The following is a 13,191-nucleotide window of genomic DNA, read 5'->3' as shown; positions in this document are numbered from 1 at the left end:
CTACCTAAAGGCTGAGGCTTTAATTTTAAACACTTGCAATAACCGCTACAATCCCAAAATTTGGTGACATAGTTCCTCCTGATTGGAACTTGGTCCGTATGTCCATCAACTAAGGCATGTGTAGAAAATTCCCGAGAGGATGTTAGGGGAGATAATACAGGCAGGACGGGGTATCATCAGCCCTGACTGGAGGTTGCTGATGCTCTTGTTTTGTTCCACTTCATGGAGCAACAGAGACGAATGAATCTTTAGAGCCCAGGCCAATCAAGCTTTCACCACCACCTCTCCACCAAAATATGCCCTTTCCAAGGTCACCAACAACTTCACATTGTTAAAAAAGTGGCAGAGCTTACCCTTAGCTGACTACATCTCTCAGCAACATTCCTCACTGTTGACCCCTCCAGCGTCCTTGAAATATTATCTTCCTCTGGCTTCCATGACACCCCACATGCCTCATTTTGCACCTACTTCTCTGACCACTCCTTCCTGGTCTCCTTTGTTTGTTTCTTCCCACCTCCCCAAATACTTAGTGTTACAGTGCCCCTGGTCTTTAGACCTCTTCTCTTTTCTCTCTGTATCTACTCCCCCTGGTGATCTCACCCATCTCATGGCTTTAAAACCACTAATGATTTCCAACATTACATCTCCAGCCCTGACCTCTCCCTGCTACAGCACATCAAGTGAGCCTCAACTGACCAGAGATGTTTGAGATAAAGGAGCTTGTATTCCCAGGGCAAGAGAGGGAAAAATCACCTTGAGGCTAGTCAGTTTTTATAGCTTCCTTTGTAGAGGAGAGTGAGTACTTACTGCTTACTAGACAAGCAGCATGTTTTTCAAAAGTCAAAAGGAAGCTTATGAGGAACAAGGTAATACTCTCTAGATGGCTGGCCTTGTCTTAGGCACATTCATTAATTCATTTTGTGCACAGAAATAATATGTCCATGAACCTGGGGGAACCACTCTTTTGAGAGACCTTGTCCTCGGAGTTCCTCTGACTCAATATTAGGAGCAAGATAGAGTAAGACACCTATTCTTTCATGTATGCCATATGTATGAATGAATGAAACAAAGGCATAGTTCTGCATTGGTTAAAAAAAACAAAAAGCCCACTAAAAGGCAATGGTATATGTTCAGGAATCATATTTTGAAGACCAACTATATCCAAGACTCACAGCAGGTTTTGCATGCCACTGATGCATCTGCATGACCTTCCCAAGGCTATTTGTCACAGCGGCCCCAAAATCCTGGCCTCTATGGGCCTAAGTGTTCTGGAGTAAATAGGCCAGGCCAGCACCCCTGAGAAGCAGGGGCTCACCCCATCCTAAGCCACCTTCCCAGTCTCTAAGCAACCTCAGCATCAGTGGCCCTCTGACCCCATCAGCCTGTGTGTCCCTACTTGTCTGAACACATACAATTTTCTTTCTTTTAATTGGCAGATTTTGGAAAACAAGTACATAAGTGAACACAGAGCAAAGTGTTTAGTCTGGGAGCTATTTCTCGGAAGTCTCTTTTGAGAAAGAGTTTCTAGCCCTTCCCCACTTTCATGAGATTAGAGAGATAGGAACAGGTACGTGGAGGGAGGGGTCCACACTCTGGAAAACATTTCTGGATCTGATAACCACCCTAATGAAGCCCCAAAGCTATCACCTTTGGATGGGTTTCTCAAACATGGAATTCTACCAGGATTTCTGTCAACAGGCCTCCTAATCCCCTCTCGCCTGCCAAGCCACATGCTACACAAAAGTGAAGAACAAGCAAGGCATTGAGACACGTGTTCTATCCAGCCAGGGGATGCGCAACGTCTGCCCACGCAGGCTGCATTATTATCAGCAGGAACTGACAGAGGGGTCTGTTCTCCCCTCTCCAGGCAGTGGAGGTGCACTTCCCGCCTCTGACCTGTGGCTCAGCCTGGGCTCAGCAGAAATCCCAGGGGAGGTTCCGGCCTTGCTCGCATCCTGCTTCCTGTGCTAAGATCTGGTCGGAATGAAAGATGGTAAAAGGTCTTTTATATTGAGAATGCCTTTACAAAGCTTGCCTTTACTATTTTATAATCTCTACATTTTATTGTCCTTTTAAAATCACAAAAGTAAGTAGAAACGTGAGGAGGCGCTGCTTTATTTATTTGCTCTCCCATTCAACAACTGGGCTGCTGCATTACCAGTTCCCCCTACTCTTTGATTCAGAAATGGACACTAGAAATTTTTCCCACTTGTGACTGAAGCTGCAAACACTTCAACCTGTTTTCAGTTACCCTGTTGTGCCTCACAAGATTCCATCCTCTTTTCAGTGGAAAGAAAGCCATGGCCGAGGCAGTGCAGGTCTAGTGTGGTTCTCAGACTCTCTGGGAGCAGCTGGCACACATTCAAGAACAGGGAGTTCCTGAAGGGTGGCTGAGGACAGATCATGGGACCGGAGGTGAGAGGCACCCCAAAGGGTTGGAGCCCTCCTTACAGGCATGAGCAGTGGGGTCTGATGCACCACGGTGAGGGCATTCAGCAGCCAGGTCCTGAGTAGCTGAAACACAGGATACACAGAGGGCAATGTCTTAGAGCCACACCAACTGGGTAGGACTGAACAGATGGTCATTCAAGCCTTTAGGGTGTATCAGCAATCCATCAGAAAACTTGTTAAAAGGCAGATTCTAGGCTCAGCCCTAGATTCCGATCCAGCAGGCCTGGGATGAAGACCAGGCAGGAATCTGCATTTTTCCAGTTTTTCCAGCTGCTTCTAATGTAGATGGACTCCGGATTGCCATTTGAGAGACACTGATGTAGAACAAGTTCAGTTAGACTGGAGATATTAGCCAAGGTAATTTCGAAAAAGAATGTGCTTGCTCAAAGCTCTGACAAATTAAAGGTCAGGGGCTAGAGAAATGAATATGAACACACTCACAGCTTAAAGGTTAGGTTGGGAGGCCCAAAGGAAGCACAGGTTCAAAGGCACAAGGGAGTCGTTGTGGTGAACAAGGCTCAGAGAAGCTTCTGGAAGCCCATGATCTGGCAGATGAGACACACGATAGTATGGCAGATGGTACATACCAGGTAAACCCTAAATGCATAAGGTTTGTATTACTTATAGGAAAACAAGACATGAGCCTAAGCAAGAGGCCTGGCCCCTCCAAATCTACAGTTAACGGGCAGAGTCCTTTAGAAGCATGGGTCCATTAGGGAATTTTACCTTGCCTCAACAGAAACGATGGTAAGCGTAGGTGTTGCAAGGAAGCCATAGTTCAATTGCTCTACATCTATTATCCCAGCAAGGACAATGCTAGTTCTATGAGAAATTCTAAAGATGACACAGCTCTATTGTCAAAGAGCTTATGATATAATCACAAAGCACTTTAGAAAAATGGTCTAGTTAAGTAAGCCCAAATACTGGATAGTATTGAAGCAGTTGACTGCAATCTAGAGTACAAAGTGGGTCCTGTGCAGCCAGGAGAAAGCTCACAGAGTAGGCAGAGGGGTGGGACTAAGTGATTTAAAGCCCTTATAATTCTTACTGCATGGCCCCTTTTTCCAGCAGGCCTGACCATGTTATGTTCTATGCAATTCACACCATCTGAAAATACACTGCAGCTCCCCGTTCCCCTCCCAGTGTTAGTTCTCACCTTGCAGCTTTTGGGACCCACATTCAGCTTCTTGCCCTGTTCCTATTCTCATCTTCTGATACGCCATCTTCCCTGGTAAGGTTTTGCCATGCCCTTGAACATGACATTAGATACGACTCCAGTTTTGACTCTTACTACACTCTCTCTCCCCACTCATGGCACAGTGATGATTTGCAAACTCCCTCCAGCCACCTTGGATATATCATGCTCCCTGATCCAACCTGGCCCCTGATCCTTGTATCCTTGTACCTTGGTATGATCTCCACGGGCAGCAGCTCCATGGGAATTTTCCAGTCCCAGAGAATTCATGCACTCATGAAGGGAAAGAACAAATGGGGTGAGTATGAAGGCAGAAAGGAGAGATGGAAGATAAGGAGCAACAGTCAGACAGGAGAACCCATATTTTGAGATCAACGATAACATCTTCCCTCTCAATCAGGATACTTCCTAATCTCAAGTACTCTATTTGGAAGGGAGAGATCTGTAGTTTCTGGGCTCAAATAAAGGTAATCTTTGGCTTGAAGCACTAGGCAAGCACAGCCTTCTACATCTTGATGGAACCTCATGGGAAGGTGGAGGCTGAAGCACAAATGACATGTAAAGGAAAGTCTGGTGAGATTGAGCATTAGTGGAAGAACTTCGGTGGCCTGGCCTGATCTTCACCTGAGCCAGGTTCCTGGAGGCATGTTCTTGCTAAGCTTCGTCTGTGGCCCCAAAGCCTTTGGGGATTCAGAATCAATGAATATTCTGCAGTCTGGTCTCCACATGACCCCCAACTTGCTTAGGCTCATCACATGTTACATGGAACATGATTCCTTTGAGTCACTGCGGTGAACAAAAGGACCAAAAGGAATCATGTTCCATGTAAGAACCCATCTTCTGAACACCCCACTGCACTCTCACTGGTAGAAGACAAATCTGATGCGCTAGGGAGTTATATAGTTTATTTCTTCTCATTTCAACCTCTCTATTTCTCAGACACACAGGCACAGGTGCACACACACACAAGTGCTTGTGCACACATATACACACACAGAGAGGACTTTGAACTGCCTAAGGGCAAGAATAATTCCATATTCATGTTCCACAATGCCTGGAGAAATCTTTTCATACAGTAGGTCTTCAAAAAATCCCACTAACAAGCAGCATTCATAATAGTAAAGTAAATGATGCTGCTACAGATCTGAGCTGTGGGAGGATCCATGAAGACTGCCAGGTATGAATATCTTCAGGGTCTGTCTCATAGGGATGCAGTCCCACAGATGTCCATAAGCCCCTTACCTCACAGCCTCAAATTAATCAAGCAAAGAGACTAACAGAAACTTGTCAAGTCTTGTATCTCCTTAATTTTACCTTATGCTAAGTTTCTGTGATAGAGAGAAGCTATGGCTGGCCAGCAGTCACCAGCCATAATCCAGCCCCTGGAGGCTTGGAGATCTATAGCCTAGATTGAAGAGTGTGGCAATGGCTAGGAAAGTAAGGATAGGTAAGAATTATCTATTGTATCTACTCTATAAAATTGTAGAAAAGCCACTCTTCACTTTCCCAAGAACCTCTCATTGATAAAGATTTGCAGAAAGTGTCTGCCTGGGGTCCCCGTTGTTTCTTTTACGTTTCCTGAGTCGCCCACAGCTGTTTCCCTCCTTATAATCATCTCATTACCATTGGATGGCAGCAGAGACTTCATGAGAAAGCTCATGGGGCTATGGTCCTGCCTCCTTTGCACGAGGATGAGAGGTTTCAGGAGACCTTTTTCATAAGGGCTTGTCCAGGATTTGGGCCAGTCCCACAGGATTCCAGATTCTTGAAGTTTGGCTGAAAACCTTGTGGGAAGAGAAAACCCTCTAAGCAGGAGAAAGCCAACATATATTAAAATGTTCTTGTCTTCCCAGATAGGTTGTGTTTTGTGAATAGGGCGACATGTTATTTCTCCCAGGAAAAGAAAAAACAAAACTGATTCAAAATGTACTGAGGTAAAAAGAGTTGTAGAAGCAAATTAATCTTCAGATTTCCTAACTTTTTGTGTCCCATAAATAATCTGTGGCCTTGTCCCAGAGAGAAAAGTGTCTGCTATTTTGGCAAACTAGGTATCTCAGAGAGAGAACAGAATTGCCCTGTCTTGAGGAAAGACCACAAGGGCAAACATAAATGAAAAGAACAAAGACTCTGTATTGTTGAGTTGAATGGCCACCCAAATATCCCAAAGAATGAACTTTAACTTTCTCAACAGAAGGGCAACCACAAGAAGTCTGGTGGCTCATGGAGAAAGTTCCTTTGTGAATACGTGGCCTTTACAGTGCTTCATCTTTACACAGAATTAACTCCGGGCCTGAAAGATGTGTGCCTTTTCCTGGTTTGTTTTAATGGCAGACTCAGAACACCGGGTACAGTTTTGCTTCTGTCTTTAAAGTTGTCCTTGCTTTGCCCTCCAAGGCCTGTAGCCAGTCAAGCATTTTTGGCGAGACAGAAACACTCTCTAATCCCAAGAATGCCCAGGAACCAACAGACATAGGTGGTTCCTAAGCTTATTTCCTGTGTTCAGATTCAAGAGTGGAATCCCAGTTTGGCCTGGCTACAGAGGCTGGAAGGTAGAAAAGGTGAAAAATTCTCTAAAATGTTTCCAGGTTTTCTATTTACTGGATAGGCAACAAACCAATAGCTGTTTGGAGGAGCTAGCTGGCTGGAGCAATTTTCCAAGAATTTCCAAATAGCAGTACGTGGCCTAAGAAAGGGAGGTACCAGGAAAGGATAAAGAAGGGAGCAAAGTAAAAAATGATTTATTGGTGCCCTTAGCAATATAAAGTTGAAGTGGACAGCGCAGCCAAAAGTATCTTGCTACTGCAGTAGGGAAATTAGCCAAGGGTGGTGTCAATTAGAGATACAAGGGGTGGTAATTTCATTTGAGAAGCCAACTCTAGGCAAAGGGTATGGGTGCTGAGCAATTGCCCCAGCAGCCTGCCAAGGTATGTGCTATTTGTTTTCATCAGGACTGTGGATAGGGGTGTGTGTGCGTGAGAGAGAGAGAGACAGATAAAGTAGGTCATCCTATCGAAAGAGAAGGTGAAAGGGTTGAGGAAGGCCTCTCTTCTCTCTGATTTATTGTAGAGCAGGAAGAGTCACTGTCTGTAATACACAAAATAAGGAAAACAGGAAGTCAAACTTTCAAGAAGGCAAAGGGAAATCAAAACCAGGGATAAGACAAGGATGAATGAAAACACCTGGCATAGAAGTGAAATGAGAAAAAAGGAAATTTTGCTTTCTCAGAAATACACAATTGGTCTGAGCCTCATTCTTTGGAAGTTAAGTCCAGTCCTTCTGAAAAAGATGTGTAAACCACCGAAGAGGAACCATGATGATAATTCACCCCTTGCAGGCTGTGGGAGAGGAGGTTTAGAAGACAGGTGGGAAGTTGGCTCTCTGAATGCTGTAGACAATGAGGAGGTACATTGTCCTTTGAGAGGTGATAAGGAGGCAGCCATCATTTAGTAAAGTACTATTGTCCCCTAATGATAGATGTGCTTAGGTATTTCTATACCAATGGTTGTAATGAAAAGAGTATAAACTTAAGTCAAACAGACACAACTTTTCTTTGTGTATACAACAGGAATAATACTTATTACCTCAATCTTGGCTACAGAGTTAGAATGAAATGGCACCTGGAACATAATAGATGTTCTTTAGATTTAATTTATTCTCTTTTCCTCTTCATGCCGAGATAAAAGAGTACCAGAAGAAGAAGTTTGAGACACATTCTCTAGAGACAAAAAATGTAAATGGCATAAGATAATCAGTGGCTTTACCCACTGATTCTTGCAATGAAAAGTTGGGTGTAATGGACAAGAAAGGAAGGGATGAGAAACAAAGGACAGTGGACAAATGGAATTCAAAACCAGTTGTGTATTTCTGGTTCTGGATCTCAGACACTAAATGTACAGCCTCTAGTTAAGAGTGGACCATCTCTCACAATGCCTGGAGACCAAATGAACTAATCCAGAAGTTTTAACTAATGTGAAAGAAATACCAGATAAAACAATGAAGAGAAGCTATAAAGAATAAGAGATGTGGCAAGAAATATAAAGTTGGAAAGGTGATCAGTGAATCACATGAAGAAATAACTAAAAATCAGGCACAAACAATATTAATTAACTCAGATCTCTATGTTCCAATGTCAGAGCATGGACGACAAAAAACAAGATTCCAACACTGAATGGAAAATCTGATCTCAAAAGCTTCACCAGTGGCCAGGTGCAGTGACTCACACCTGTAATCCCAACACTTTAGGAGGCCGGGACTGGCAGATCTGGCCTGAGGTCAGAAGTTCCAGATTAGCCTGGCTAGCATGCTGAAACCCCATCTCTGTTAAAAATACAAAAATTAGCCAGACGTGGTGGTACACACCTGTAGTCCCAGCTACTCGGGAGGTTGAGGCACAAGAATTACTTGAACCTAAGTGTTGGGACTGCAGTGAGCTGAGATCATGCCACTGTACTCCAGCCTGGCCAACTGAGTAAGACTCTGTCTCAAAAATAAATAAATAAATAACCAGAACTTTTTGGAATGGAGCTCAACATTGAAATATTGCAAACATGCTGAGAAGGGAAGACAAAGTAGTTATAGACCTAAATAATGCTCTGTGTTGCTGATGGCATTACTCACAAACTGTAGGCACAGATATAAAATGGTACACATTTCATGGAGGGTAATTGAACATATGTAGTGAGTGTTGTGAGGTGCCATCAGACTCTTCCTTCAGAACCAAGGAGCCATTCTCCTAGTTGCAAGAGGATAGCCTGCTGCATTGGTTTCTGATAGCTACTGTTACAAATAGTACCACAAATTTCATGGCTTATGTTTTAGGCAAATGCTAAAAGTGTTTTAAACAAATGTACTATCTTATAGTTCTAGGCATCAGAAGTCTGAAACGGGTCTTGTGTGACCAAAATCAAGACGTTGGTAGGGCTGCATCCCTTTCTGGAGGTTCTTGGGAAGAATCTACTTTGTTTCTGTCGGAGTTTTCTGGGATTTTTTTTTTTTTACCTTCTTTTTCTTTTGTCTATTCCAGTCTTTAGGGGCTGCCTGCCTTCCTTGGCTCATGGCCCCATTCCACCTTCAAAGTTGAGTCTTTCTTATATTACATTATTGACACCCTCTCCCTTCTGCTTTCCTTTTTATAAGGATCCTTGTAATTACACTGGACCCACCTGGATAATCCAGTATAATATCTACATCTTAATTTCATCTGCAACCTTCATTATTCTTTGCCATGTAATCTAACATATTCATAGACTTCAGGAATTAGGATATAGACATCTTTGGGGGCTGTTATTCTACCCACCATTTCTGACAGCCACTCACAGCTGAGTCTCTCCCCAGGAGTTATCTTTGGTTGAAAGCAGCTGCCTCAGGCAAGGTTATGCTCCACAGGAAAAACTGGCATCCAATGACTGGCTGATTGAAGGCCCAAAGGCCCAGCCCCTCCAATGCCTCAGTATGGAACATTCCTCACTAGCCATCCCAGCTCCAGGGCCTCCTTGAATCAACTGAAGCCATTGCTGCAATGTATTCCAAAATTCAGCTTTTGTTCATGACTAGCCTTGCTCTTTTAGGTCCCACCAAGTTGTTGTTCTCAAGAGCTCTCTCCAGTATCTTCCAGGTAACAAATCTCCGTCTCAAAGTGTTTCATGGGAAACCCAACCTAAGGCAGTAGATGTCAGGAATGGTCAGAGGAAGCCGACTCTAAAATAGAACTTAGGAGATGGGCACCTGCCAGCCCATTAACAATGAGGATCCCATCACTAGTGAAAACTGAAGTATGTATGGCCCTCATATGTTATACTGCTATGTTAAAATATTCCTTGATACAAGTGGAAGGAAATGCACCAAAAGATGCAATATCTTTGACATTTGAGCCATTCTGGGGAAACTGGGATTGCAGATGCTGAGTATTATCTATGTACTGGGAAAAAAGAAGGGAAATCTGGGAAAGGTGAGTTGATCAATTGTCTATTGAAATCAAATTGTGAGAGCCAGAGGACTTCCTTGTCAGCACTAAAACGTGACTCTCATCTTGTCTAGTTTGAAAGCAGAAAAATCTGAGAATCAAGTCAAGGACTTAATTATAAGTGTAGTACAACTCAAAAAAAGGTAGAATTCTCAATCCTAGCAAACCTTGAAACTCCAGATCCCCTCAGAACCATTTGCTCCTATAGAAGTGATGCACTCCTCTTCAAGTAAAGACCCCTTAGTTGAAGACAACACAGGGTTCTCTGCCTGTAAAACAATATGTCTTCCCTTGGGATTTAGCTCACATCTACCCTCCTGCCCACTAGAGTCAGCTGCAATAGAAGCTGGCCAGGAAAGTGCTGAGTCAGCTAGGAAAATAAAGCGCCCATACCCCAAAGGGGCTGTAGGTCCCAGCCAAAATGTGCCAGCAGAGGTAGGTAAACTGTAAACGAGACTAAAGTCTGAGAAGCCTGGATCAAGGGTAGTAGAATACAAATTTGAATAAGGGAGAGATTGTTGCTGTGAAGATACTGTCCTACAATACAGGGTTTAACTCTGGTAGACACCCAGGCAGATGGTGGTTAACGTTCTGCTAGCACAGCCCTTGGAAACTACCATATTCTACCATAATAAATTATAAAAGGAGAAACCAAAAGGCTCGAAGGGGTGGGCATAAAATGTAGAGATAAAATGGAAGCTGGAAAACCTACCAGCAGATGATGTTCTAAGACATATCAGAAAGACATTGTGCTCACCAGAATGATGAGAGATGTAATGGGAGCACAGCAGCAACAGCATCAAGAAACTCAGTGGTGCCTGTCCTCTGTAGGCCAAGCTGATTATAAAAATTAAAAAGTGGTAATCCCTTACCCAGTTTCCAGGACTAAACCAGTTTTCAGATCTTCCAGTGTTTGACTGAAGGAGAGACCAGGTACCCAGAAAGAACAGCTCTGCGGTGCCGCAGCAAGTGTGTAAGGTAATGACTGCCTCAGTTTTTCCTAAAGGACCTATAGCCATTTACTCAAGTAACTCTAAACTGAGGAAAAGGGAATATCCTGACACTTTGAGGTTAATGGAGGCAGGGTCAAAAATAACATGGATATCTAGGGAACTGAAGCATCATCATCCTTCCCTTGTTAGAGGGCATAAAGGGGGCAGATAATAGAGCTGGGCAAGTTGGACCAATGAATCTTACAGTTGGTTTTTTCAAAAGACAAACAAAATTGACAAAACTTTGGTTAGATTAACCAAGGAAAAAAGAAAGGACTCAAAAAAAATAAAATTACAAATGAAAAGAGGTATTAAAAGTGATAGCACAGAAGTACAAAGGATCACAAGAGACTACGATGAACAATTACACACCAGCAAATTGGATAATCAAGAAAAAATGAATACATTCCTGGAAATATACAACCTGCAAAGACTGACTCAAGAAGAAATAGAAAATCTAAACAGACCAATAACAAGTAAGGAGATTGAATCGATCATCGAAAACCTCCCAACAAAGAAAATCCTAGAACCAGATGGCATTAATGGTGAACCCAACCAAGCATTTAAAGAATTAACATCAATCCTTCTCAAATTCTTCCAAAAACATGAAGAGAAGGAAACACTTCCAAATGCATTTTAATGAGGTCAGCATTATACCAATATCAAAGCCAGTTAAGGACACTACAGCAAGATAAAATTACAGGTCGATATTCCTAATGAGCGTAGACACAAAAATTCTCAACACTAGCAAACCAAATTCGATAGCACACTAAAAGAATTTTATGCCATAATCAAGTGGGATAATTCCTGGAATGCAAGGATGGTTGAACATATGCAAATCAGTAAGTGGGATACACTACATTAACAGGATGAAGATTTATGACCATCTCAATAGATGTTTTAAAAAAAGCATTCAACAAAACTCAACATTGTTTTATAATAAGAATTCTAAACGAGTTGGGTACAGAAGAAATATACCTCATCATAATAAAGCTATATATACCAAGCCCACAGTTAACATTATACTCAATGATGAATAATCAGGAGCAAGATAAGGGCACCCACTCCCACCACTACCAATATTATTGAAACTTATAGCCAAAGCAATTAGGCAAGAAAAAAAAATAAACTGTCTCTGTTTGCAGATGATGTAATCTTACACATTTGGCCAGAAAAACATTAGAACTAATAAGCAAATTCAGTAAAGTTGCAGAAAACAAAATCAGCACATAAAAATCAGTGTGTTTCTATATAACAACAAAGTATCAGAAAAAGAAATAAAGAAAAAATGCTATTTACAATACAGTCAAAAACAATAAAGTACTTATGAATAAATTTAATTAAGGAGAGATAAAAGATTTGTACACTGTACATAAACTGTAAGGAATTGATGAAACAAACGAAAGAAGACATAAATAAATAGGAAGGTATCCCATGTTCATGGATTTTTTAAAATTAATATTATTAAAATGTCTATACTACCCAAAATAATCTACTGATTCAATGCCATTCCAATCCAAATTCTTAGGGCATTACTCAAAGAAATAGGAAAAACAATCCTGAAATTTGTATGGAACCACAAACGACCCCAAAAAGCCAAAGCACTCTTGAGAAAGAACAAAGCTGGAGGCATTACATGTCCTGATTTCTAATCATATTACAAAGCTATAGTAATCAAAACAGTATAGAACTAACATTAAAACAGACACATAGACAAATGAAACAGGATAGAGAGCCCAGAAATAAACCCACACATATAGGGTAAACTAATACTTGACAAGGGTACCAAGAATGCACAATGGGTAAAGAATAATCATTTTCATACACAGTGTTGGAAAAACTGGATATCCACATGCAAAAGAATGAAACTGGACCTCTGTCTTATAGCACTAAAAAACAAACAAACAAAAAAAAAAAAAACCTCAAAATCAAAAACACAAATATAAGATCTGAAACCATAAACTCCTACAGGAAAACACAGAAAAAACTTCCTTGACATTGGCTTCACAATTACTTTTTTGATATGACACCAAAAACACAGGAAACAAAAGCAAAAACAAATAGGACTACATCAAGCTAAAAAGCTTCTGCATGACAAAAGAATCAGCAAAATGAAAAGACACCTGTAGAATGGGATAAATATTGGCAAGCCATGTATCTGTTAGGGTGTTCACTTCCAAAATATATAAGGAACTCATACAACTCAATAACAAATAATTATTATTATTTAACTAAAATTAAATTAAATTTCACTTTATTAAATTAATAACCCAAGTAATTTTAATTTATTAAATTAATAGCCTAATTAAAATAGTCAAAAGACCTAACAGACACTTTTCTAAATTCATAAAAATGTCCAACAGGTTCATAGACAGGTGTTCAACATTGCTAACCATCAGGCAAATGCAAATCAAAACCACAATAAGATATCACCATATACCTGTTTGTATGACTATTATCAATAAGACAAGAGATAAGTGTTGGTAAGGATGTAGAGAAAAGAGAAAAGTTGTGTACCCTTGGTAGAATGTAAATTGGCACAGACATTATGGAAAACAGTATGGCGTTGCCCAAAAAATTAAAAAAAGAAC

The 13,191-nt window shown here is 41.4% G+C and overlaps 1 protein-coding gene across 1 annotated transcript in view; it reads right to left on the bottom strand.

Annotated features, from left to right (window-relative positions):
- Positions 1 to 2,091: 2,091 nt before the first annotated feature.
- The window catches only part of LOC105492489 (fibrous sheath interacting protein 1), a 259,605-nt gene continuing 248,505 nt past the window's right edge, over positions 2,092 to 13,191 (bottom strand). Inside the window, exon 11 of the mRNA XM_071067116.1 lies at positions 2,092 to 2,514. Within this exon, the coding sequence (XP_070923217.1) occupies positions 2,284 to 2,514 (231 nt within the window). The 3' untranslated portion in view covers positions 2,092 to 2,283. The remainder of the gene's footprint in view (positions 2,515 to 13,191) is intronic.

The sequence above is a fragment of the Macaca nemestrina genome, chromosome 7 (genome assembly GCF_043159975.1).
Source record: "Macaca nemestrina isolate mMacNem1 chromosome 7, mMacNem.hap1, whole genome shotgun sequence".
NCBI classification, from domain to species: Eukaryota; Metazoa; Chordata; class Mammalia; order Primates; family Cercopithecidae; genus Macaca; species Macaca nemestrina.
This window is presented reverse-complemented; position numbering and strand designations above follow the sequence as displayed.